The 23,388-nt window shown below is 42.7% G+C and overlaps 1 protein-coding gene across 3 annotated transcripts in view; it reads right to left on the reverse strand.

The window, feature by feature from the left end:
• LOC148024471 (putative E3 ubiquitin ligase SUD1) overlaps positions 1–20,203 on the reverse strand; it is an 89,528-nt gene extending 69,325 nt beyond the window's left edge. Inside the window, exon 1 of one of the 3 annotated variants that reach the window (XM_087694103.1) lies at positions 19,743–20,201. In XM_087694103.1, the coding sequence (XP_087550229.1) occupies positions 19,743–20,012 (270 nt within the window). In that variant the 5' untranslated portion in view covers positions 20,013–20,201. Of the gene's footprint in view, positions 1–19,742 lie in introns of all 3 variants that reach the window. The other 2 variants (XM_087694105.1, XM_087694106.1) reach the window with 2 other exon arrangements.
• Between the last annotated feature and the right edge of the window lie 3,185 nt (positions 20,204–23,388).

Raw genomic sequence — 23,388 nt, forward strand, 5'->3', positions numbered from 1 at the left:
AATCTACTTCAATATATGTGTTTATGTTCACAAGAGGAGCAATCTCTTGGATATCTAGGCTACAAAAGTGTGTTGCACTGTCTACTACAAAGGCAAAATATGTGGTTGCCACAGAGGCATGCAAAGAGGCTTTATGGCTCTCACGTTTGGTAAGAGAGCTTGGGATTACAAAGGTTCCTATCCTCCACTATGACAGTAAAAGTGCTATCATGCTAGCACGGAATCTTGTCTTTCATGCAAAGATAAAGCACATACAAGTGAAGTATCACTTCATTAGGGATGTACTTGACAGCAAAGGCATTGAGCTTGTCAAGGTACATATAGATGGCAATCCTGCAGACCTTCTCACGAAAGGTCTCCCAACCGAGCAATTTGCTCATTGCCACCCGATGATGGGTGTTGGATAGTATATGTGTCTTTCAGCTTGTACATACACAGACTTAGCTAATTCTTTCCTTCAGGCACGTTGCCTTTAGGTGGGAGGTTGTTGGGAATAAAGGGTCATCGTGCCTTTTATTGTGTTCGGGTGTGAGCGCACCCTTACACTTTCTACTTTATATATTCAAAACCTAAAATGTGGTACACTAGTCATTGTACCGAACATCAAGTGTCGTGCTCACTCTCTCACTCTCTACTGCTCTCAACTCTTTGAATCTGCACTCTCAGCTCAGCTCACGACAGACTCCTTGTCTACAAATCGTATGCTGAATTATGCGCCTACAAAGGCACTTTAAACTTTCACTGTCATGAGACATAGAATTTTGATTGCTTGACTTAACATTTGGATTAATTTTTAATCAAATGTTTAAGTATATGTTACACATATGAAATGCAACTAAAATTATTTCATATTTATGAGCCAAGGACCAAGGAAATCAGTGGATTGCAAAAGGCAAAAGTTGTCCTAAGTAATGTTGCACAAATATAGGTGGTATCTGGTGCTAGAAATTAGCCTAAGACGTTTTACTAGTCAAAAGTATCAATTGGTGACACTAGGGATTTGGCATTTAATGGTATTTAATGCCAATCTAGGGGCTAAAGAAGACTAAAGAATACTTGGGAGATGAATTAGCCTAGCCAAAATAATTGTTGGCTAGTCACACTAATTTTTTGGGAACTGACATAACTATTAAATTAATTTTTAAAATCTTTAAAGCAAATTTATTTTAATAATTTAGATAATGTTGAATAATGACTTTGAAAGGTTGCCACTTGGCAAAACTTGCCCGTGCAAGTGGGAAAGACATTTTTGAGGGTAGTGGAGAGAGAGAGAGAGAGAGAGAGTCATTCCAACCTTGTGCAAGCTGAGAGAGACGAAGAGAAGGCTGCCATAGCTCCTATAACAGTTGACAAGCCATTTCTAGCCAACAAGAGACCCTCCCGGAGTTGGTGACATGCCCTAAAGAGACTACAACAGTAGATAAAATTAGCCTTCCTTCTCAAATGGGGTGCTAATTCCTGATCAAGCACTTAATTAAAACAAACAATAAATAAGCATATACTGAAATGCACACTTTACCTTAATAATCTTGGACAGTAGACACCCAATTGGCCCGAAAACTAGTGCCCATTTCGGTATTTCTTTAACTTTATTGACTAATGGATTGGGTATCACGAGGACATGAAATTTTGGGATACTTTAATCTTTCTACTAATCAAATGTGCAATGTCGTTTAGCACATGTGATCCACATGGCAGTTATTTCATTGTAACGAGCCAAGGACCCCAAGGATGCAATGGATGTCAAAGGCAAAAATTGTGATAAGTTATGCCAACTCGGCTTTGGTGGTCCATTGGTATTAGTTTTGACTCTAGGACAATTGTTTGGCCAGTAAGTGTTAGTGGTGACACTAGGGACTAGCATTAATTAATTAATTAATGCGGGTCTAAGGGTCAACACAAGTTAGGGACCACTCCAAATTGCAAATGGCCTAGCCAATTTAATTATGGATAGGCACATTTAGTTTTGGGCACAATTAGAAGGGCTAAAATTAATTTTCAGAATTATTTAATTTTAAAAATAAATTTACAAACTAAGAAAACGTTTTTTGGGGCTGGGTCACAATCATTCAGTTAATTTTCAGCTAGGATTCCTAAACCTGCCAAGATTGAAGTGGCCAATGCTGCGTTACTTCGTTCGTTGACCAAATTATCCAACAATCTCTTAGTTAAAAGTTTGACTGGCATGAGATCTACCTCTTCAATTGCACCCTCTTGGGACTAAATTTGGCTAAGATCTCTTGACGAAAGTTGTGAATTGGCTAAGAGAATAGAGAGGAAGTTAGAGAGAGAGAGAGAAAGAAAGAAAGAAAGTTATATTAACATCTACAAAAGGCCAAGTTGGCCTATGAGACCAAAAGGTTACATATAAAATGTCTGGGAAGTTTTCCAAGTCCCAGTAAAGCTACTATCTGGTGTTGTGGTGAACTAGGTAAGTAGGTACAAAATGGTATACAAACTCGATACAATCTAGATGCACTTCAAGTGCAATGTGGAACTGCTCATGGAGCGGGTCATCTTAAGATGTCCCGCATGGGCCTATCTAGCATGGAGCGGCTGAAGCGGCGGGATATGGTTCCTCGGTGGTGCTGTAGTATCCATTGTATCTGTAGGTGGTGTCTCCTGCGGGGGCATGGGCCTACTGGGTGTGGATAGCGAGCTCTGACTCTCTCTGTAGCTCTATCCAAGGTGACTCCTCAGGGTGGGGCCACTAGTTGGTTGGCTGCAATCCTCGCTATAGAGGGGGTGGCCGAGGGTCTGTAGAACTCTTGGAGGGAGGGAGAGAGAGAGAGAGAGAGAGAGAGAGAGATTTTTCAAAGTTTCATGACCAAAATTGGCTAACATTTAATGCTGCCCTACTATGAATAGTTGATTTACTGCAGCCTACCATCAACAAGAGCCCTACATGCAGTTGCTTGCTCTTGTGGGCCCAAAAATTGTTCACTTGCCTGTAACAACCTATAAGGGTTGTCATGTACCTCCAATGGCCTCTAGATTAGTTGGGAGCAGCTCTTTAATAGCCTTCAATGGCTGGTTTGATCTGTGAAGATATGCTAGGGTTTGCACTAAGGAAACATAGCATGTACGACCAAGATTGAAACACAAAGACTCAAACAACGACAAGCAAAACTCAAACCCTAAACGCAAAATGCAAATCACAAAACTCAAACACAAAGACAAACACAGAGAGAAGAAACTCTAAAGTGAATGAATGTTGTAAATGAATGCAAGTTCCAACCACATATTCACCCTCCCCTTAACAATCTAAGAGTGATACTATGCAAAATTTACTTAACACTCCCTTCCTTTCACTAAGGCATATGTCAAGGGTTCAAACACTATACATGATGCAAGTTCTATAGGTCACTTACATTGATTGATAACTGAACCTTCTTCCCAAACAAGTATACAAGTATATGTCTTCTCTTTGACTTAGGTTTTCTTATCCCTAGAGCTCTCCACTTGCCTTTGAGACCTCGAGTTGTTGTTTGTATCTAGCCAGATAAAGGCTGAAAACTGATCACAAAGGCATAGAACTGTCAGGTGACAACAGGAGAGGTGTTTGCTAATGTACAAGGCCTATTGGACAGCAAAAACTGCAAGTACTGCAGCAATTGCCTAGTAGGAGAGATGGCAGCAGCTTGTGGCCTAGCATCAGATGCTAAAAACGCAGGCTGAGCAAGTGCTATGATGACGTAAAAGACGAAGTCCTCCAAACAACAGGGCGATAACTGAAAACAAGCCACCCAGGGCTGGATAGTGATGGGCTGCAGTTAGTGATGGCTGGACAACAGATGGTAGGTGGCTGATGGCTGAAATCTGCATGGTAGAGTGAGAAACCTGCACCGAAGGATGAGACTAAATGGTGGGCAGCTTGTCTATTTATAGATGTCGAAGGGTGTCCCAAATATTTAGGATTTTGGGGGACCACTAAAACTGTCTTGAATCGTGCACCAAATTTGTGTCTTTCATTAATCAAGCATGTTTTGGGGCTGTTTAAAAATTCTAATCAAATGTAAAGTGTGTTTTAGCCCAACACCCCCTCTCAAGCCCAAAACTGAGCCGAAAAGGAAAGGCTGGTAATATTTACCCCAAAGAGTCCCACCCCAAAGCAGCCAAGGCATCAGACAAAGAGTGCACATCAGCTGCAGAGTGGCCTACCAAGACTATGGACGCAATGATTATCTTACCAAGGGACGCCAAGTAGTCACCCCAAAGAGAACAGGACATCAGACAAAGGGTCCTCGTTGACTGCCCAGTGGCCTACCAAGCCCTACAAAGGAGAATGGAACCACATTGAACTTTTTTTTTTCTTGTGGTGGTGATGGAAAGTTAATTTTAGGGGTGGTAATGGAAAGAGTCCCATCCCAAAGCAGCCAGGGCATCGAACAAAGAGTGCACATCAACTGCACAATGACCTACCAAGACGATAGAGGCAATGATTATCTTACCAAAGGACTCCAAGTAGTCACCCCAAAGAGAACAAGGCATTAGACAAAGGGTGCTCATCAACTACCCAGTGGCCTACCAAGCCCTACAAAGGAGAATGGAACCACATTGAAGGTTTTTTTTTTTTTTTTGTGGTGGTGATTGAAAGTTTTTTTTAGGAATGGCAGCCAATTAAGTAACTGTGACCCAAAAGACGAGAGTTGGGATGGTACACCTAACACATCACAAAACAATACAAGCTTACCCAACCACTCAAGCGTGTCGATGACGAGGGAAAGGGTAATGAAGTATCATGGGAAGAAGGATGGTGGTGTAATCCGCCAGTGGAAACTGCTTAGGATCTGTCTAGTGGTGCTCTGCACAATAGGATGCATAGTATGCTACATGTTAAAGAATGCTCATGCAACAGGTGCCACTTGGACAATATTCCTCATGGGAAAATTGTTCACTTGCCCAAGCACCCTAATACAAAGATGATGAAATCATGTAGTGCATAGAGAAAGGTACAACAAAGGGGAGGAAAGCTGAGGTTGAAGACAAAGTACAGAAACCTATAGAATATCAAGAAAGGTAGAAACCCCCTCTCAGCATGGATATCGATGTCGAAGACGAAAGAGAAGCCTGATGATGTCAATCTTAAATGAAAATAATGAATCATCTCTACTGGAAGGGCAAGGATAGAAGTCACCGCTAAGATAACATCAAGAGAGATGTTGCATGATTCCGCAACAAGAAGGGAAGCCTCCAAGCTGGTAGAAGTGCAAAACTCCAAGTAGATGAAACCATGGAAGGAATAATGTGCATCTCTTGTCTCCAGCTCAAAAAGGACTAAATGTTAGCCCTACACTAAAATACAAAACCTTGCAAAAGAGATCAAAATCTGCAAGCATAGATGTGAGTAGTGAGATGCTCCAAAAAACAAAACTGAAAATAAAAGCAAAGCTAAGTGCGATGCAATGAGTATGTAAGTGTGTAGAAAAAGTCTAAAAAGAGAAAGGCTAAGTGTGTGGCCACCATCACATATGGGGAGGCACAGAAGTGGTCCTAGAAGGTGCAGTGGATGCCCTAGAATGGATGCGTAAAGTGTAATAGGTGAGCCACTAGCAAACCAATCAGCCAATCCTTCAAAAGTAGTGACGAGATAGGCTGCTAAGGCTATCCATGTGCCACATATCCAATAGCCACTAGGGCAAATGGAATAGATGGCGCAACGTGAGGCATAGCCCCACAGGACTGGCCAACCGGTGTGTCGCAGCAATTTGATGTGGTTTTCTAGGAGAAGACCTTGGACATGAGTACGATGCTCCTCATCCACATGACCCGACCTCTCGCAATGCATGCAAACCCTATTTTTCTTAGGAATATATTACCAGCGAGATCATGTTTCTTTGTTTCCGTTGGACGAAGTGGTGTCACCCTTGTTTTGGCTTGCCTTCGCATCTTGTGAGTTCTTGCTGCTATTGGTTTTCCCTCCTAAAGAAGAGAGAACCAACCCTCGCCCCTCTGAATGGATATCTGTGGAGGACTTTTTGTGGACTTGATCATGCAACATCACATAACGCAAGAATTGATACTCAATCTCGTAGAAGGTTGGCAATGTAGGTAGTGAGATAATATGCTCGATAAAATGGAACTATTTGTCAATCAACTTGTTTAAGAAGAATGTAAACTGACTTCGGGGAGCCAGTAGTGGCAAACTCAACGAGTAACCACCAACTTGACTATCAAATCATCCCCTTCCTTAATGGAAAACTCTAGAAGCTCAAAATCGAGATTGATACATTGAGCGCAATCTTGTGCCACATAACGGTCAGTAAGATGGCTCCAACACTCAAATGTGAGGGAAAGATACTATAAGAGTAGAATTCACCAAGCAACCCCTGCATTAACTCAACATTGGTTGTAACCGGCCTGTTCACTAGGAAGGGCGGTAGTGTACAACCAAAATATATAAATGCTTTCACCCAATTAACAATCGCCCACTTTACCTGAACTTAAAGACACAGAATCAAGAAGAAATACAGGAAGCTAGAATGCTCCTGTTGCCACACAGACACCCTGTTGGCCCCTAAGTCAGGCGCCCCTTGCGGTATTTCTTTATTTTTAAAGAGAGAAAGTACAATGGGCTGTCTTTCACCTATTCTGGGTAAAATCTGACAGCATAACAGTACAATTACTGACCCAAATCAAGTTGACCAGGAGAGGAAACTCTGCCCAAGTCTGAAACTTCTGGTTGGAGTGCAAAATTGACCATTTCAGTCTGCTGTAATTACTGGTTCAGACCTGTTCTGAGACCTGTTTACAACACATACTGTTCCCTGCACTGTTCTGCCCACTGTAATTACTGGTTCAGACCTGTTCTGAGACCTGTTTTCAGCTCATATTGTTCCCTGCACTGTCCTGCATCATCTAGGCCAAGTGCCCATTGATTCTGACATCAATTGGGCTCTGAAATACCCTCTGAACAGTCCAAAAACAGTACTGATTCAGTGTTGTTTCAGACACTTACTTGGTGAGATTACCACCCTCACCTGTCCCTGCTGGGACAGCATACAACTGCTCCTGTTCCTCGAGAAAGGAGGCTCTTGCCTCATGCAAAAACAGCATATTCCACACAGCTGTACCTGAATCAGAAGAAAGGCCCTTGATTCTGCATACCTGTACTGTCAGGGAGAGAAAGAGAGAGTAGGAAGCAAGCTCAACCTCTTGTGCATCATAGACAAGGTAGACCAGCTCTCAAGGGCTCTCCATCTGCAGCAATCCATCTCCCTTTCACAAAAATGAGCCCCCCATGCATTGAAACTCGTTTTTGTGCTGCCCTCTCTCTCTCTTTGGGGAATTTATGCCCAAATTGTGGCACATGGCATACATGTAACAATTTTCCTGTTTAAACCTTTTGGTCTAAAATTCTCCATCCTCGGTTCAAAATTTGACCTCGGCACAGACCAGAGGATTAATCCTCGTACAAAAACGAAGATAATGACGCGAACAGATTCTGGGGTCCAAAAATAGTAACTACCTAAATTTTAGGAGTTGCTTCCATTGCATCCCCACTAGTCTTCTGACCATCTTTGCAGACTATGGCTACATCCAAATCTGTAATGTAGCTCAACTGAAAGTGAATTTCCACTGATGACCCCACATGGACTAATCTCTTGAAGATTTATCCATCTTCACTTTGAACTAGTCTCTTCCAGGCTAGTTCTTCAACACACTTGTCCATATACACTTTCACAAGTCTCTTCCAAGCTTGTCAATCTACAGTGCCATCAGTCTCTTCCAGACTTGTACTGGACCTTAACTGTCCAGTCTTGACTCACTAGACATTCCTGTCTATTTCACATACTGGCCATGCAACTCAAGCGTTTAGATTTCAACAGGGATCCTTCCAAAAAGAAAAACCAAATAAAGTATGTAATAAAGAAATCAACAAAAAGGTACTAGTTGTCACAGTCTTGTGACATTGGTTGTGGCATTATAGGCTCTCCATGAACGGATGTGATCAAGGTGAGCTAACCAAGGGTCCGGTACCAATAACGAGGTCCCAAAATCCCTGAGATTCAAGCACTTGTTGCATAAAGTTTGACCAAGCAATGAAATTCAACCCATTAAAACAAGTCTTATCTGTGAAGGCATTTTTGGCCGTTGCAAAAAGAGTGGTAGTACTAGAAGATGAAGAAGGTATATAATGGGAATAGAGTGAATACAAGGGATAGGGTAGGGAAGCGGAGTACACTTGGGAAGGAATCCCAGGGTGTCTACCATGTATACAAGAAGTGTCCATAGTGGATCCAAATGTGGGAATGGGCGAACTAGGGAGGGGCATGGTAACCACCCAAGGAGCCCATGGTGAAGGGATAGGGACATGGGGAGCAAAGGATGGAAATCCCTATGTAGGAGTGACCCAAGGAATGTGGAACGACAATCCATAAGCAGAGAATAGAGATCCTTGCGTCTAAAAGGTCGTGTGGGGGGTTTGTGAGTGTGTGGGGGTAATGAGGGGGATGCCCGTCACAACCATTCCAAATGGGAAGGATGTGGTAAAGTGGGGGTATGTGGAAGGTACAGTGTTAAAGGTGGCATTTCCCCGAATGATGCACCAAGAGGTGGAGTAATTGGAGGGGAGGGTTGATAGATGGTGGGATGGAAAAGAGAATGTGCTAGGAGCGGAGATGAAAGATCCCCAACCCCTTTTTGAGAGTCATTTCCTGGACGTGGCCACATCAGCAATGCCACGTGGCAGCAGCCAGATAGTCCGACTACAGTCAGCTGCATTAAACCGACCTAATCATTTATTGATTTATTTACAGCCTATAAATAGTCTGATTTTTCAGCAATCTACACATTGTCTCTGACAAATTTCAGTCTACTGATTGTGGAGATTGCTCTCGGGGCTGACGGAGATCGAGATCCTCGAGGTGGAGACATACGCACATATTTTCTTTGCACCCATGTATATTTTCTCTACACCCATGTATAATTCTACATCCTTATACAGCATTATTCACTGCAAATTTTCTGCGTTTCACTCTCTCTCTCTCTCTCTCTCTCTCTCTCTCTCTCTCTCTCTTCACACTCTGTCACGGTCATTCGCTTCCACATTGCTTCACTCTAACATGGTATCGGAGCATTGAAGGACTAACCTAGGGTGGACCTATCTGAAGAGGAGTTTTCAGCACGACACAAGGCTGTGTTTTCAACATTCAAGTGCAAGCAAGTGGGCTGCGCATCAGAACAAGGCTAAGGCGAGCATGGGCATGCAAGAAAAGACAAGATTTGCTGAAGCTACTGCTGTCTTTGCTGTTAGAGAAGGAAGAAGGCTGCGTTTTTTGCCTTCAAGTGCAGATTTTCTACCTTTCCATCGCCTCCGGCGCATGAAGAAGGAACAAGGCGAGTGACCCTCAGCCCTAGCCGGCTATATTTTCACAATCAGAGGGGGCTGATTTTGGTCTTTTGTGCAAACATTGTAGGTGAAGGTGTCTTCTGAGACCGAGACAGAGTTTCAAGAGATCATGGACCCGAAGGTGCCCGTCCTACTAGCTCTTCCTTCAAATCAAAAGCTTGATGGTGAGAACTACTACATCTGGCGGGTCATGATGCTTGCCATATTGGAGTCCTATGATTCGGCGGAGCTTGTCACGGAGGCTATCAATCGTCCTTCTTCGCGAGACGAGTCCAGATTCTCTTCCAGTGTGAGAAGGTGGAGTTGGAAAAAGCTCAGACACATTGGGATAAACTTAATGCATGCATTCGCTCATTTTTATCTCTCTCATGTACTACAGTTGTTATCTGTCACATAGAGCATTTGACGATGGCTAGGGAGATATGGCTGGAGTTGGATCAGATATATAATCGGATGACCATCATGAAGTGCGTTTCTTTGGAAGTGTAAATGAGGACTATGAGTGTCAACAAGTCATCATCCATGCGAGAGCATATCAACAAGCTAAGGCAGCTTCAGATACAGGTTCAAAACGCAAGGAAGGTGATCACTTTTGAAGACATGGCGATAACTCTTCTTTCACAGTTACCGCCTCACTTCAATGGTTTTATTTCGCCTTGATTGCTTCAAGGCGGTCTGAGACTCTTCGGTGGGAAGAGTTGGTTCCTATGGTCTTGGACCAAGAGGAGCAACTGAAAGGAACCAATGCTTCAAAATCTGAAGCTTTGGTTGGTCAATCCTCTCAAAAGAAGGGGAAGGACCAAAAGAAGAAGAAGGAAGACAAATCTAAGAAGGACAAAGACAAGGAGTCTGCTTGTCACATTTGTGGCAAAACAGGTCATTAGAAGAAGGATTGTCCTGACAAGGAGAAGAAGGAGAAGGAGAAATCATCAAGGGATTCCGAAATAGTGGCTACTCCCTTATCAGCTGCTTTCCTCCATTTGGAGGTGGTTGAGGATTCGACCCTGCGAGCTTCTGATGCTACGTTGATGGCCCCATTTACTCGGGGGTAAATTGTTGACAGTGGTACCTCTACGCACATGACTCCTTCAGCACGTTTACTCATTTACGACCTTCTCATGGTCTTCTAGATGGGCGTGGTGTTGAGCTAAAACATGCATTACTTGCTGATTAGCCTCTTAAACAGCCCCAAAACACACTAAAAAATGCTCTTTTAGAGTAAAAACCCTAAAATGGGGAGCGGTTCGAGAGAGTTCAATGGAAACCCTAAAATGGGGAGCAGTTCGAGAGAGTTCAATGGAAACCCTAAAACAGGGAGCGGTTCGAGAGAGTTTAGTGGAAACCCTAATTTTTGGGGCACCACACAGGCTGCTCCCATTTAGTCTCATTCCGTCTATGCAGGTTTCTCACTCCACGTGCAGATTTCAGCCATCAGCCACCTCAACATGGCTGTCCAGCCCTCGCGACTGCTGCCACCTCTCCCTCCAGCATCGCAGTGCCCTGGCGCCTTCTTCCAGCTGTCGCCCACTATCAGGCGCCATCTCCCAGGCTGTGTTTGGCTTCCAGCTGCCATCTCCAACATCAGGTGACATCCTACAGCCTACGTTTGCATCCTTCTAGAGCCGCTTGGTGTTATCTCCCCACTCTGCAGCTGTCACCTCTGTCTCTGGCAGCCCCTGGTGTCAACATTTTGCAGTTTCCTCTCCCTTCACACTCCGACCGGTGGTCATAGACTTGGGATCCGTCTCCGGTGGACGTCACACTCCGACATTGCTCTACCCTTGAGCACACTGTACACTCTTACATTCATTTACAGCATTCATTCACTTCAGAGTTGTGTTCTGTCTCTCCCTTCTTCTGTTTGTGTTTGAGATTTGAGTTTTGCATTTAGGGTTTGAGTTTTGAGCTTTGCGTTTAGAGTGATCCATCTCTGGTGGACGTCACACTCCGACATTGCTCTGCCCTTGAGCACACTGTACACTATTACATTCATTTACAACATTCATTCACTTCATAGTTGTGTTCTCTCTCTCCCTTCTTCTGTTTGTGTTTGAGTTTCCGTGTTTGAGTTTTTGAGTTTTGCGTTAAGGGTTTGAGTTTTGCCCTCTGTGTCTGTGTCTGTGTCTGTCTCTTTGGGTTTTTGTCGTGGTTGTACACTCTGTGTGTCCTCAGTGCAAACCCTAGCAGTTTTCTTCACACATGGTGATGCCCATGCATCTGAGGTACTTTATGTGCCGACATTGGGGTATCATCTTCTCTCGGTGCACAAGATTTGTGCCTTCGACCTCTTGTTCGAATTCAATGTGGATTCTTTTTGGATTCTTGATCGAGGATCAAGAGCGATTCTTTTTTCAAGTTATGAGGAGAATGGAGTCTACAACTTGTAGTCTCTTCATCCTTGACTTCTCTTCTTCTTACCTCCCAAACTCCATCCGAGCTTTAGTATACTCGGTTTGGTTACCTCAATTATGAATACCTTCAAAAGGCATCTAAGGACCAGCTTGCTCGAGGTTTGCCAGATATTGTGGTGAGTCAGCAGCCTTGTGCCGCCTGCATCCGTGGGAAGCAGACTTGTGATGTTGTTCCCAACAAGGCTTCGAGCGGTCTTCAACACCCTTGGAGCTTGTTTTCACCGATCTGTGGACCGATGAGGACAGAATCTCAAGGGAGTTTGCATTTCATGCTCATTGTAGATGATCACAGTAATCGGGAATGCAACGGGGCGTACCCAAAAGCCCTAAAAAATGCATTGGACAAAAAGTCATATTTACACCAAAGAAAGTAATCCAAAAATAAATTTAACCCAAAGTCTCTAGATAATGAAACCCAGATGTTTTACCTATCCAGTAGTAAAATCCTACAGATAAAGTAAAAAACACTTGTCTTCTAGAAGTCGCTTCAAATTTGTCACGCTATGGCTTCTGGAAGTGAACATAAGCATCACCCCCAAAAACCCTGAAATAAGAAACATCGGGCTTGGATCCAAAGTACGCCTCAAAAGGAGTCATACCTACAACAGCGGAAGTAGGGGAACGATTAACGATGTGAATTGAAGCAGCCATAGCCTCAACCCATAGACATTGAGGTGTGTGACGATGCTCCATCATATTATGGGCCGTCTCGATCACACTGCGATTCTTCCCCTCCAAAATGCCATTCTCTTGAGGGGTGTTTGTATTGGCAAACTCTTGATGTATGCCACGATTTGCACAAAACAGAGCAAACTCATTAGAAACAAATTCTTTGCCCTTATCCGATTGTAAGGTCTTCAGCTTTTGCCCTGATCGGTTCTCCTCAAAAAGCAACCAATCCTTGAAGTTGGAGAAAGCCTTTAACGTCACATATTATGCAAGATAGAGAGCCTACATCAATGAAGGAGGCTTTACAATCTAATCATTGGCGCAAAGCGATGGAAGCCAAGTTGGAAGCTATTGAGTGGAATGGCACTTGGTACTACCTTGTGCCTCATCCCTCTCATAAGAAGGTGATTGGTGTCAAATGGGTCTTCAACACCAAGTATCATAGTAATGGCTCTTTGGACAAGTACAAGGCTCGCCTTATTGCTAAAGGTTTTGCACAGCGCCTAGGTGTTCATTTTCATGATACTTTTGCCCCCACTGCTCGCATGGCGACTATTCATGCTGTTCTTGCCTTGGCTGGTCATAGGAGATGGCCTGTCTTTCAATTGCATGTGAAGTTGGCCTTCTTGAATGGTGATTTGAAGTAGAAGATCTATGCAGACCAGCCTTCTAGCTTTGGTTCCTTAGATGGAAAGATTTACAAGTTGAAGGCGGCCTTATATGGTCTAAAGCAGGCTCCATGTGCTTGGGACGACAAGATTGATTCATTTCTCCAGGCCAAGTTGGGATATCGGCGCTCCAAGGCCAATCCGCAGCTTTATGTGCACACTTCCGAGGGTGGTCGTGTGTTGTTTGTTTTGTATGTTGATGACTTGATTGTTACAAGTGATCATGTCCACAAGGTCGAAGAGACGAAGGCAACCCTACATCAGAAGTTCGAGATGACGGATTTAGGACTTCTCCATTTCTTTTTAGGCCACGAGATTTATCAATCTCAGAAGGGGATTTTCATCTCTTAGCAAAGATATGTACAGGAGCTCTTGGTGACTCTTGAGATGGAGGATTGTCGGTCCATTTCTACTCCTATGGATCCGAACTGGAAGGCCACTTTACATGCAAATTCTCCTTTGGCAAATGCTACCCGCTACTGTCAACTAATTGGATCATTCATTTGGCTCCTCAACATACAGGTTGATCTATGTTTTGTTGTAGGTCTTTTGGCTGGGTTCATGAGTGCACCTCAGTAGGTGCATTGGTAGGCTACTCAGAGGATACTTCGGTTTCTGAGGGGGACCTCCAACCTCAAGATTTCCTATCCAGTAGGTACATGTGCTTCTGATCTTGTTCTTGCAGGTTGGAGTGATTCAAATTGGGTTGGTGATGTGGATCAAAGGTGGTCTACTACAGGTTATTGTTTTACCTTGGGTGCTAGTAGCAAGAAGCAGCCCACGGTAGCCCTATCTTCGACTGAGGCAAAGTATCGGACTGCGTCTTCTACCACCTGTGAGACTATGTGGCTTCAACGGTTGTTGGAGGAGCTTGGCTGACCCTAGACTCGTCCTACTATCTTGCGGTGAGACAATGAGAGTTGCATTGCCTTGGCACGAAATCCCGTATTCCATCCCCTGACAAAGCACATAGAGATTCAGTATCACTTCATCAAGGAGAAGCTTCTGGATGAGACCATCGATGTGGAATATTGTAAGACCGAAGACAATCTTGCAAATTTGTTTATGAAGGCACTTCCCCAGGCATTACTTCACCGACACTCCACATACCTCCGTCTGCTGCCTTGTCCAAGATCTGAGAGCGGGTGTTGAGAGTCATTTCCTAGACGCGGCCACGTCAGCAATGCCACGTGGTAGCAATCGAATAGTCCAATTGCAGTTGGCTGTATTTAATGCAACCGACCTGATCATTTATTGATTTATTTACAACCTATAAATAGGCTGAGTTTTCGGCAATCTACACATTGTCTCTGACAGGTTTCAGTCTACTAATTGCGGACATTGCTTTCGGGGCTGACGGAGATCGAGATCCTCGAGGTGGAGACATAAGCAGATATTTTCTCTGCACCTGTATATAATCCAGTATCCTTCACTACAGATTTTTTGTGTTTCACACACACACACACACTCTCTCTCTCTCTCTCTCTCTCTCTCTCTCTCTCTCTCTCTCTCTCTCTCTCTCTCTCTCTCTCTCTCTCTCTCTCTCTCTCTCTGTGTCACGGTCATTCGCTTCTGCATTGCTTCACTTTGACAACCCTAGTATGCTTTGCGCGAAAGTGAAATGCAATTCAAGATGTTAAAACGAAGATGTGAGTAGATCAAAATGTGTAGAAGATAGTGATGGGATGGGAGGGAGTTGAGAAGTGTGGCTTACTTGCTCAAATGAAACAGATGTTAAAGACATACTTGATTAAGGGTATCTGCTTTGAGAGCCTCCTCTATTAAAGTTAACATATTGAAAACCATCCAGCTCCTGCACACCAAAAGTAGAAACAAGAGAGATTTGGCTCATACAACTCAAAAGGGTTGTACAAACCTGACATAAGACCTAGCTAAGATAAAGAGATGGATCGTGAGGCGTTGAATGTCGTGGTCTCTCCAAGATCAGAGAGATGGCCAGTCTCACCAATCGGTCCAAATGGAACAGTAGCACTCGTAGGAGGAGTGTAAACTGAACTATACATGATGTGCAAATACTCCTCAAACTCTTCATCTGTAAGATGACCAAAAAGAGAAGAAGAATATGGTAAAGGTGAAGTGTGTCTACCTCCTCCTTGAGACCATAATGCCTTCTTAGAGCCTCCAATGATAGGGAAGCCTAATAGGGCGTCATAAGCTCCGAAGAAAAAGGTGCCTAAGACATTACAAGTCAAATTCGAGTTGAATGTGAGTCTTGCACAAAGACTAGCCTCCACAATCATCGTACGATGCTCTTTAAAGAGCACCGGCTATGATACCATGTGAAGATATGCAGGGTTTGCATTGAGGAAACACAGCATGTACAACCAAGACTAAAACACAAAGACTCAGACAAAGACAAGTAAAACTCAAACCCTAAATGCAAAACGCAAAAACTCAAAACTCAAACACAGAGACAAGCACAAAGAGAAGAAATTCAGAAGTGAATGAATGTTGTAAATGAATGTAAGAGTGTAGAAAATGCCCAAGATCAAAGCAATACAGTGTCGGAGAGAGACGTCCACCGAACACGGATCTTAAGTGCAGTAACCACCAATCAGAGATGAGAGAGTGCTGAATAATGAAGGGCAACAAGCTGATCACCAAAACACAATAGTTGGAGGCTGAAATCTAGTAAATGCAGCAGTGTACCACCAAAGGAAGGCTGAAAACTAATCACCCGAGACAGAGAACTATCAGGCAACAACAAGAGAGATGTTTGCTAATATAGAAGGCCTGCTGGACAACAAAAAACGCAAGTATTGCAGCAATCGCCTAGTAGGAGAGATGGCTGCAACCTATCACCTGACACCAAATGCTCAAAACACAGGTTGACCAGGTGCTATGATGACACAGCAAATGGAAACATCCAAACAACAAGATGATGGCTGAAAACAGGCCACGTAGGGCTAGGTAGTGATGGGCTGCAGTCGATGATGGTTAGACAACAAATGGTAGGTGGCTGATGGCTGAAATCTGCACAAGAGTGAGAAACCTACACAAAAGGATGACACTTAATGGTGGGCAGCCTATCTATTTATACTATATAGATTATTGAAGGATGCCCCAAACAATTAGAGTTTTGGGGGACCACTAAAACTCTCTCCAACCAAGCACCAAATTTGTGTTTTTCATTAATTAAGCATGTTTTGGGGCTGTTTAAAAATGCTAATCAAATGTAAAGCGTGTTTAAGCTCAACATGATCACCAATGGCTAGAAAATTGCAGCAACAGCTCTCTCTCTTCCTCTTCCAACCTCCACAATGCTAGAATAAGGCTCCACCAGCCTTTAATACCCTTTCCCTCACTTGCATGGGCAAGTTACCAAGTGGAAGCCTTATAATTGCATTTTCCAGCAATTTTCAGTCCAATTAAATTAATTTTCCAAATATTAATTCTCAAAATCAATTTAAATATTAATTCTTCCTACTTTAAAAATTAACTATACCAACCAACAATTAAACACCTAAGCCAATTTGTCATCCAAGTATTCTTGAGTATTTATTAGCCCCTAAACTAGCATTAATTAATTAATTAATGCCCAGTTCCTGATGTCACCATTGACATTAATGGCTAATAAAATCTTCTAGGCCAAAATCCATCACTAGGTACCACCCAATACCTATCGAGGATACTTATTACAACTTTTGCCTTTGACACCCACTGATCTCTCAAGGTCCTTGGCCCATCATTGTGAAATAACTAACTTGCACCTCACATTTGCACATTTGATCAATACTGATCAAATGCTAAGCAAAGCATCAAAATCTCACATTCTCGTGACAAAAAGACCACAATGAAAGAAGAGAAGGACAAAAGAAAATTTGCATTAAACTCTAAAGAATGTTGAATACAAAGAGAACTGATCAATCTCTACACACAACCCAAGGCATTAGTGAGGACACTAGATCAAGCTGATACTAGGAGGCAACACCAATAGATGAAAGAAAGCCCCTAAAGTCGAAGTGTGCTGAAATCTATAACAAAAACCCTTTGAATGATAGCTGCCTAGTGCCACCAAATCACCTTGCTATAAATAGCAAGAGGGGCAGCAAACTAGCAAACCTAGTCAAACAGGGGACAAAAAAGCTAGGCAACCTAAACAAAATAATTAAGAAATTTTTATCACCTACTAGATTAGCTGGTCACCTCATCCCAACCAATGTGAATGCAATCAAGATCCATTGAAAAAAAAAATGCACAGGCTGGAAAATAACTCGATCAATGTGAACACACCTAAAACCAAATGAAAAAAAAATGCATGCTCTAAACAGAGCTACCTCCTCCGTCAAAACACATTATAGACTAAGTGCTAAAGCTTCTAATGTCCCTATCTAACTCAAACTGAGGCTCACAAGCAAGAGATGACTATGCATGAGACTGGCCACATCTCTGTTCAAGGAGAACATACAACATTTGGGATAAATGGTGATCCATCTTCTTCATCACAACCACGCCCAATGACAAGTTCATCTAACCCTTTTGAGGTATTTGAATCAAAATCTCCCCTAGGTTTCCTTTTGGTATATAGGACCCAAATAATGACGGGCTTCAACATGTAAATGTAAATCAAGGAGACTCTCAAAGCAAACGTACTTCTACTAATGTATCCGACACTTCTGTTTCATTTGAGCACGATATTAGTAGTTATTTTTCTCAAACTCCTTTCATCCCTTCATCTTCACGTAGATTTTCATTCTTCTACTTTTAATAATTTAGGATTACACTCCATATTCACATCCAACACACTAGGATTTGGATCATCTATTTCAGCCCCTATAACCTTTTCTTTTTCATCACCACATGTTAGCTATCCACAAGTAAATACCACTCTACACCCTGGTACATTGTTAGCAAAATTCCACCTTTCAACACTCTACCTTACACATACCCGCAAGTGAGGACATCTCCCTATCCTAGGATGGTTATGATGGGCATCCCCCTCACTATCCTTGGACATTCACCACCCCATCCATCAACCTCTCAAACTCAGGGATTTTCATCCTCCATCTATGATGTGTTGTCACTCACTCCATGAGTCACTCCCACCCACATATCTCCCTCCTCTACCTACCATGTTCCCAACCCTCCTCCTTAGGCTCCACATGCGACCACAATGATGACACTAGGCCTTCGACAACTTCTTCCTATCACCCCTCTCTGAAGCTACAAATGCCTCATCATAGGCAACATGTAGAGATGAAAACCGCCCCTGTAAACGCAATGATGTCTCATACTCAATTAGCATCGAGAACATATATGCAAACATTGATAAGATCTAGACCTGGAAAGATTTGGCTACTCCATCAAACTCTGAAGGAAGCTTATAGACCACAGTCCCCACAAGATGAGCCTCTGATTAGTGTGAATGTGCTCCAAGCATTTAAGGCTAGGAGTGGTTCTGTAATGCGAACATGTTCGTAGCCTTCGCACTTGGGGAACTATATTCTACAAAAGGAACCCATCACCCATTTGTGCACATTATCATGCAACACACTCTTAGACTTGAAACCTTGAGTAGCTTCACTTGCACACCACATTGGTGTGGGCTGGTGGTGTGGAATACTAGCTCGTGATAGAGTCTTGGCCCATTTGCTATGTGTTTCCAACGTCAACAATGAGCCCATGATGAGAATACTAAACTAGCATTATCTCAGATTCTACCTAGTTGAGCTTCACAAAGAAAAAGAATCCAAACTACACCATGCCTTTAGTGATCCACCACCTACTTGAGCCAATTTCTCCCAAGTCCCCAAGCATCTTATTTTCAGTTTGATAGCTTTCCTTGATATATGACTACTTAGAGAGACGCTCCTTGGAAGTATAGCCCCAAGACACTGAGGACCTATCCAAAGGTAGCTTACAGATTTCTTCACAAGGGAGATCCACAAGACCTCAGAGCAATCCCAATCTCAGTCTACAAATGGGAGGATCATCAAGGAGACCCTAGCACCACACTACTACAATCTCCATCCACACAAGGTCCATTGATTGATCAAGCCATCCAATTGGTCCGATCCAAACATCCTAGACTCCAACACATATATCAGCAACACATTCACATATGAATACACGAGATCATTGCTCAGGCTAGATCTAAGCCCTATGTACCTCCGTGATACTCCTAGTCTTAACTTTTGTACATCAAGTCTTATCGCTCTAGATTGTATCAAGTAGGGTTTCTCCTTTTATCATTAGCCTATAGCTTTTAGTTTTCTTCTACTTTTCATTTATATACATTGTTCTTTTCAAATAGTTGTATCATCACACAAATGGTTATAAATCATGGTCTCATAGGTCAATTTGGCCTATTGTAGACATTAATATATCCTTTCATTTCATTTCTCTCTCTTGTGGAGATGATGTGTATGATATTTTGGGCCTTATGGGTCACTTTGGCCTTCTAAAGACATTATACTTCCTCAACTGTTAATTGATTTGTCTATTTTTATGAAGTTGAAATATGTCATTTCACTTCATTTCTCTCTCGTGTGGAGATGATGTATATGACATTTTAGGCCTTATAGGTCACTTTGCTCTTCTGAAGACAGTATACTTCCTCAACTGTTTATTGATTTATCTATTTTTATGAATTTGAAATTCGCCTGACTTGACGAGCAGTACCTCACATTGCCTGGCGTTACTGTGGCTCAACCATTGAAGCAGACAATCTTGATGCACGTATTTGATACTTCCACTGCAGGCACACGGGTAGTATAGGTCATCTCCAGAGGTACGGCATATCCTGCAAACATCTTCCTCCTCCTCCGCCTCCTCCTCTTCTTCCTCTTGTTCTTCTTCTCCGCCATCATCTTTCTGTTGTTCCTGCTCCTGCCACCGTTTGCTGTCTCCCAGTGACGCTGCCGCAGCCGAATCGACGCGCGGCGCCTGCATATCAGATATGCAGCCCCGCCCTACTCGAGGCGATCCGATTCCCTGATCACGCAGCCCAGGTCCTACTTGGATTTTACGGTCCCGCGTTCTCGATTCTCGATTCTCGAGGAACGGATGATTAATGTAAAATGAATTGCAGCTAATGAAGAGACATGCACTCAAGCCTTCATAATGGCATTCTTCTAAGGGAGAGCGAGTGCATATATATCTCTATACTATCTTTTATTTCAGAGTTTTCAAACGCAAAAACCAACCTGATATATAAGAATGTGTCTAGACTCTCTACAAGGCCCAAGGTTCACAACCAGTTCTCTCGGAGTGGTGGGGAGCACATAAAGACCAATCTAGATGTAAGGAATAGTTATAGTTTTGAGAGCCTAAAATGCTGTGTTGGCCAATGAAAAGTCTTGAATGTGTGAAGTTGGAAGCAAACCTTTTTGAACAATGCTTTCCTTGATGGTTGGAAAGGGTTTATAGTTTGTAATCCAATGCAAACCCCAAAGCATATAAACCTACTAATTCATGAGAGGGTTGCAAGCCTAGTAGCAAACTCGAACATGGTGGAGCCAAGTTCTAAGTTGCCAAGCTTATATAGCAATCATAGCATGATCATGACACTTAAAAAATACAAAAATCACTTTCAAACAACTTAAAATATGAGATACGCCCTCTATCTCAAGAGTCCTAGGCTAAAAATACATGAGAGAGTGGAAGAAGACACCAAGGAGTTATACACCTTCATGAACATTAAGAAAGACTTATATATATTTGCTTGGAGAGTAAGGAGACCATGTTAGTTAAAGAAGGGGAGAGCTTGAAAGAGAACACCCTCATCCTCCACTTCCCCACCATGGAGGTTAGGAGAGACTTCCTAACCCAATGCCGAGCATTAAAAGATATCAATATATTTTTAGGAGATGGCCTTCCACTAACCCAACTAGCCCACATGAGGGAGTGCAAGCTAAAAATTGAGATAGCTAGGGAGGAGGGCAAGTTGGCCTTCTACAATAGAGGAAGAGTGATAATCACAGAGAGACATACCAAATGATGGTGCGGGGCCTATGGGACCAACCTCATCAGCTTGGAACTGCAATGTAGCCTTACCAATTGGATATGAGAGCATTTGAGGAGACATTTATGGGGAGAGGTATAGTATTCTACTCAAAGACACACTAGAGGCATATACTACACTCTTGCAAGTAGCATGCTATAGATGGGAGTCAACATACAAGAAGGATACATGTACAAACCACAATAGGTAAGGTTTAAAAGGAGTGGCAATCCTATTTAGAAAGGGATGATGTCCTAGTGCTCCCTATCTATGGGGCAATCAACATATGTAGCTTTGGGTGAGGATATTTTGGGAGTTCTTTAGGGAGAGAGATATCATCCTACTAGGGGACTTTAATGCTTGAATAGCCTCCTCCCATTTGTCCTTCTTTGATACATCTAAGGAGATATTACAAGAACAGGATATGTTAGAGCTGCAGATGGAAAGGACCTCCCAAGACATGGGGGAAGTTGCAGAGTGTGGAAGTTATCTTGTGAAGATAGGCATAGTGTACATACTAACCATCATTAATACCCTGGCTAAATGAAAGGGTGAGCATAAATGAGAGTGAGAAAAACACAAGCAAGCCTCATTGGCTACAATATATTATGCCTCAGTAGTAGATAGGACACTACATTTCTACACCCTAAACCCTAAACATCCTAGAAACAACACCTCTAACAAAGGTGAAGACATAGCTAGAGATGGACTTCCTACTATGTTCATGTCTTGCATAATTTGAGCTAGTATAGCCCACAATTGTAGTATATTGGCTACCATAGCAAAAGCACAATTTTGTAGTGCCCTTAAGATATCTCATGATACCCTTCACATGATTCCAATTTCGGCAACTAGGTGTTGCTATATAATGAGCCACAACTTCCACTACAAATGCTATGTCAAGTCTAGTGGTGATTATCATGGCATACATCAAGCTACCCACTATGGATACATATAAAATAATGGCCATATTGGCCCTCCCATCATTTGACAAGGGACAATCTTCCTAACTAACATTCACGTGGAAAGGTAAAGGGATGCTAATGGGCTTACCACCTTGCACATGGAACCAATCAAGTATCATGTGGATGTATTCCTTTTGCATGACAAGTAGAAGAGTCATAGTAATTGCATGTAATACACATACCAAGTATATGAGAAGCACGTCCCATGTCCTTTATCTCAAAGCTCCTCTTAGATCGAGTCTTCAAAGCATCTAGTTCATCATGATTGAGCACTCCCAACAATTGACATATCACAAACATAGAGCATAAAAATAATAGTACTACTATCATGGGTCTTCTTCATGTAGAGACATTGATCCATAGTGTTGCGAGAGTAAGACTGTGAAGGCATAAGTGCATCAAACTTATGATACAATTCCCTAGGTGCCTACTTAAGTCAATAGAGACTCTTCCTCACCTCGCACACTAGGTATTTCCTACCCTTTTTAATAAAGCCCTTAGACTGATGTATATAAATTCCTCATGCAGGTTCCCATGTAGCAAAGTTGTTCTAACATCCGTTTGATACATGTTCAGATCTAATTTTGAAACGAAGGCCAAAACCAAGCAAAGGGTAGTCATATTGACCACATGAGAAATGATCTTATCAAAGTCAAGTCTCTTTTCTATTTGAAATCCTTTGCAACCAAAGGGGCCTTATATGGCATCTTAGGGTGACCAAGGGTGCTCTTCAACTTGCGCTTGTGTGCCCTTGAGTGCACTTAGATGCACTTGTACTAACACTAGCACATACTCACATTGGCATTGGTAGGCACATGTTCAATACATGTGCACTTGTACCATCACCTCTAAACACCTTAAACCTAATACACATAAGCCTACACTAAGTCAATCATTATGCAATCGTATATGCTTGAGCATAGTTGCGTATACTTGTCATGCGCTTAAGAGCACTTGAGTGGACTTAGGTGCACTTGCACTTAGACACACTTACACTTAGGTGCACTCACACTTGTGTGTACTTCCATGAACGTGTGTGCAATCGTGTGTGCTTGAGTGCTTTTGCACTTGCCCTCACACTCGCACATGTACTTGTACTTGTATATAGTCCACCACAGTACATTGCACTTAAAACTACACATCACATTACATATAAATCCTACTACACTTGCACATAGTCATAGTTGTACATAGTGCATGTGCATTGTACACTAACCTAGCACACTAAGTTCAGTCATCTTGCCTCTAAAAGGCAATAAAGGCTACTTTGAGTTTGACGTTGTCATTCATGGTTGTTCGTCATTGTTGTTCGAAATCATCAAGGTCAAGGTGAGTCCACCAATCTATCCTCTTCCTATTC

Source organism: Lygodium microphyllum, chromosome 15 (assembly GCF_053477565.2).
Source record: "Lygodium microphyllum isolate KBCC chromosome 15, Lygodium_microphyllum_v1.1.10, whole genome shotgun sequence".
Lineage (NCBI taxonomy): Eukaryota > Viridiplantae > Streptophyta > Polypodiopsida > Schizaeales > Lygodiaceae > Lygodium > Lygodium microphyllum.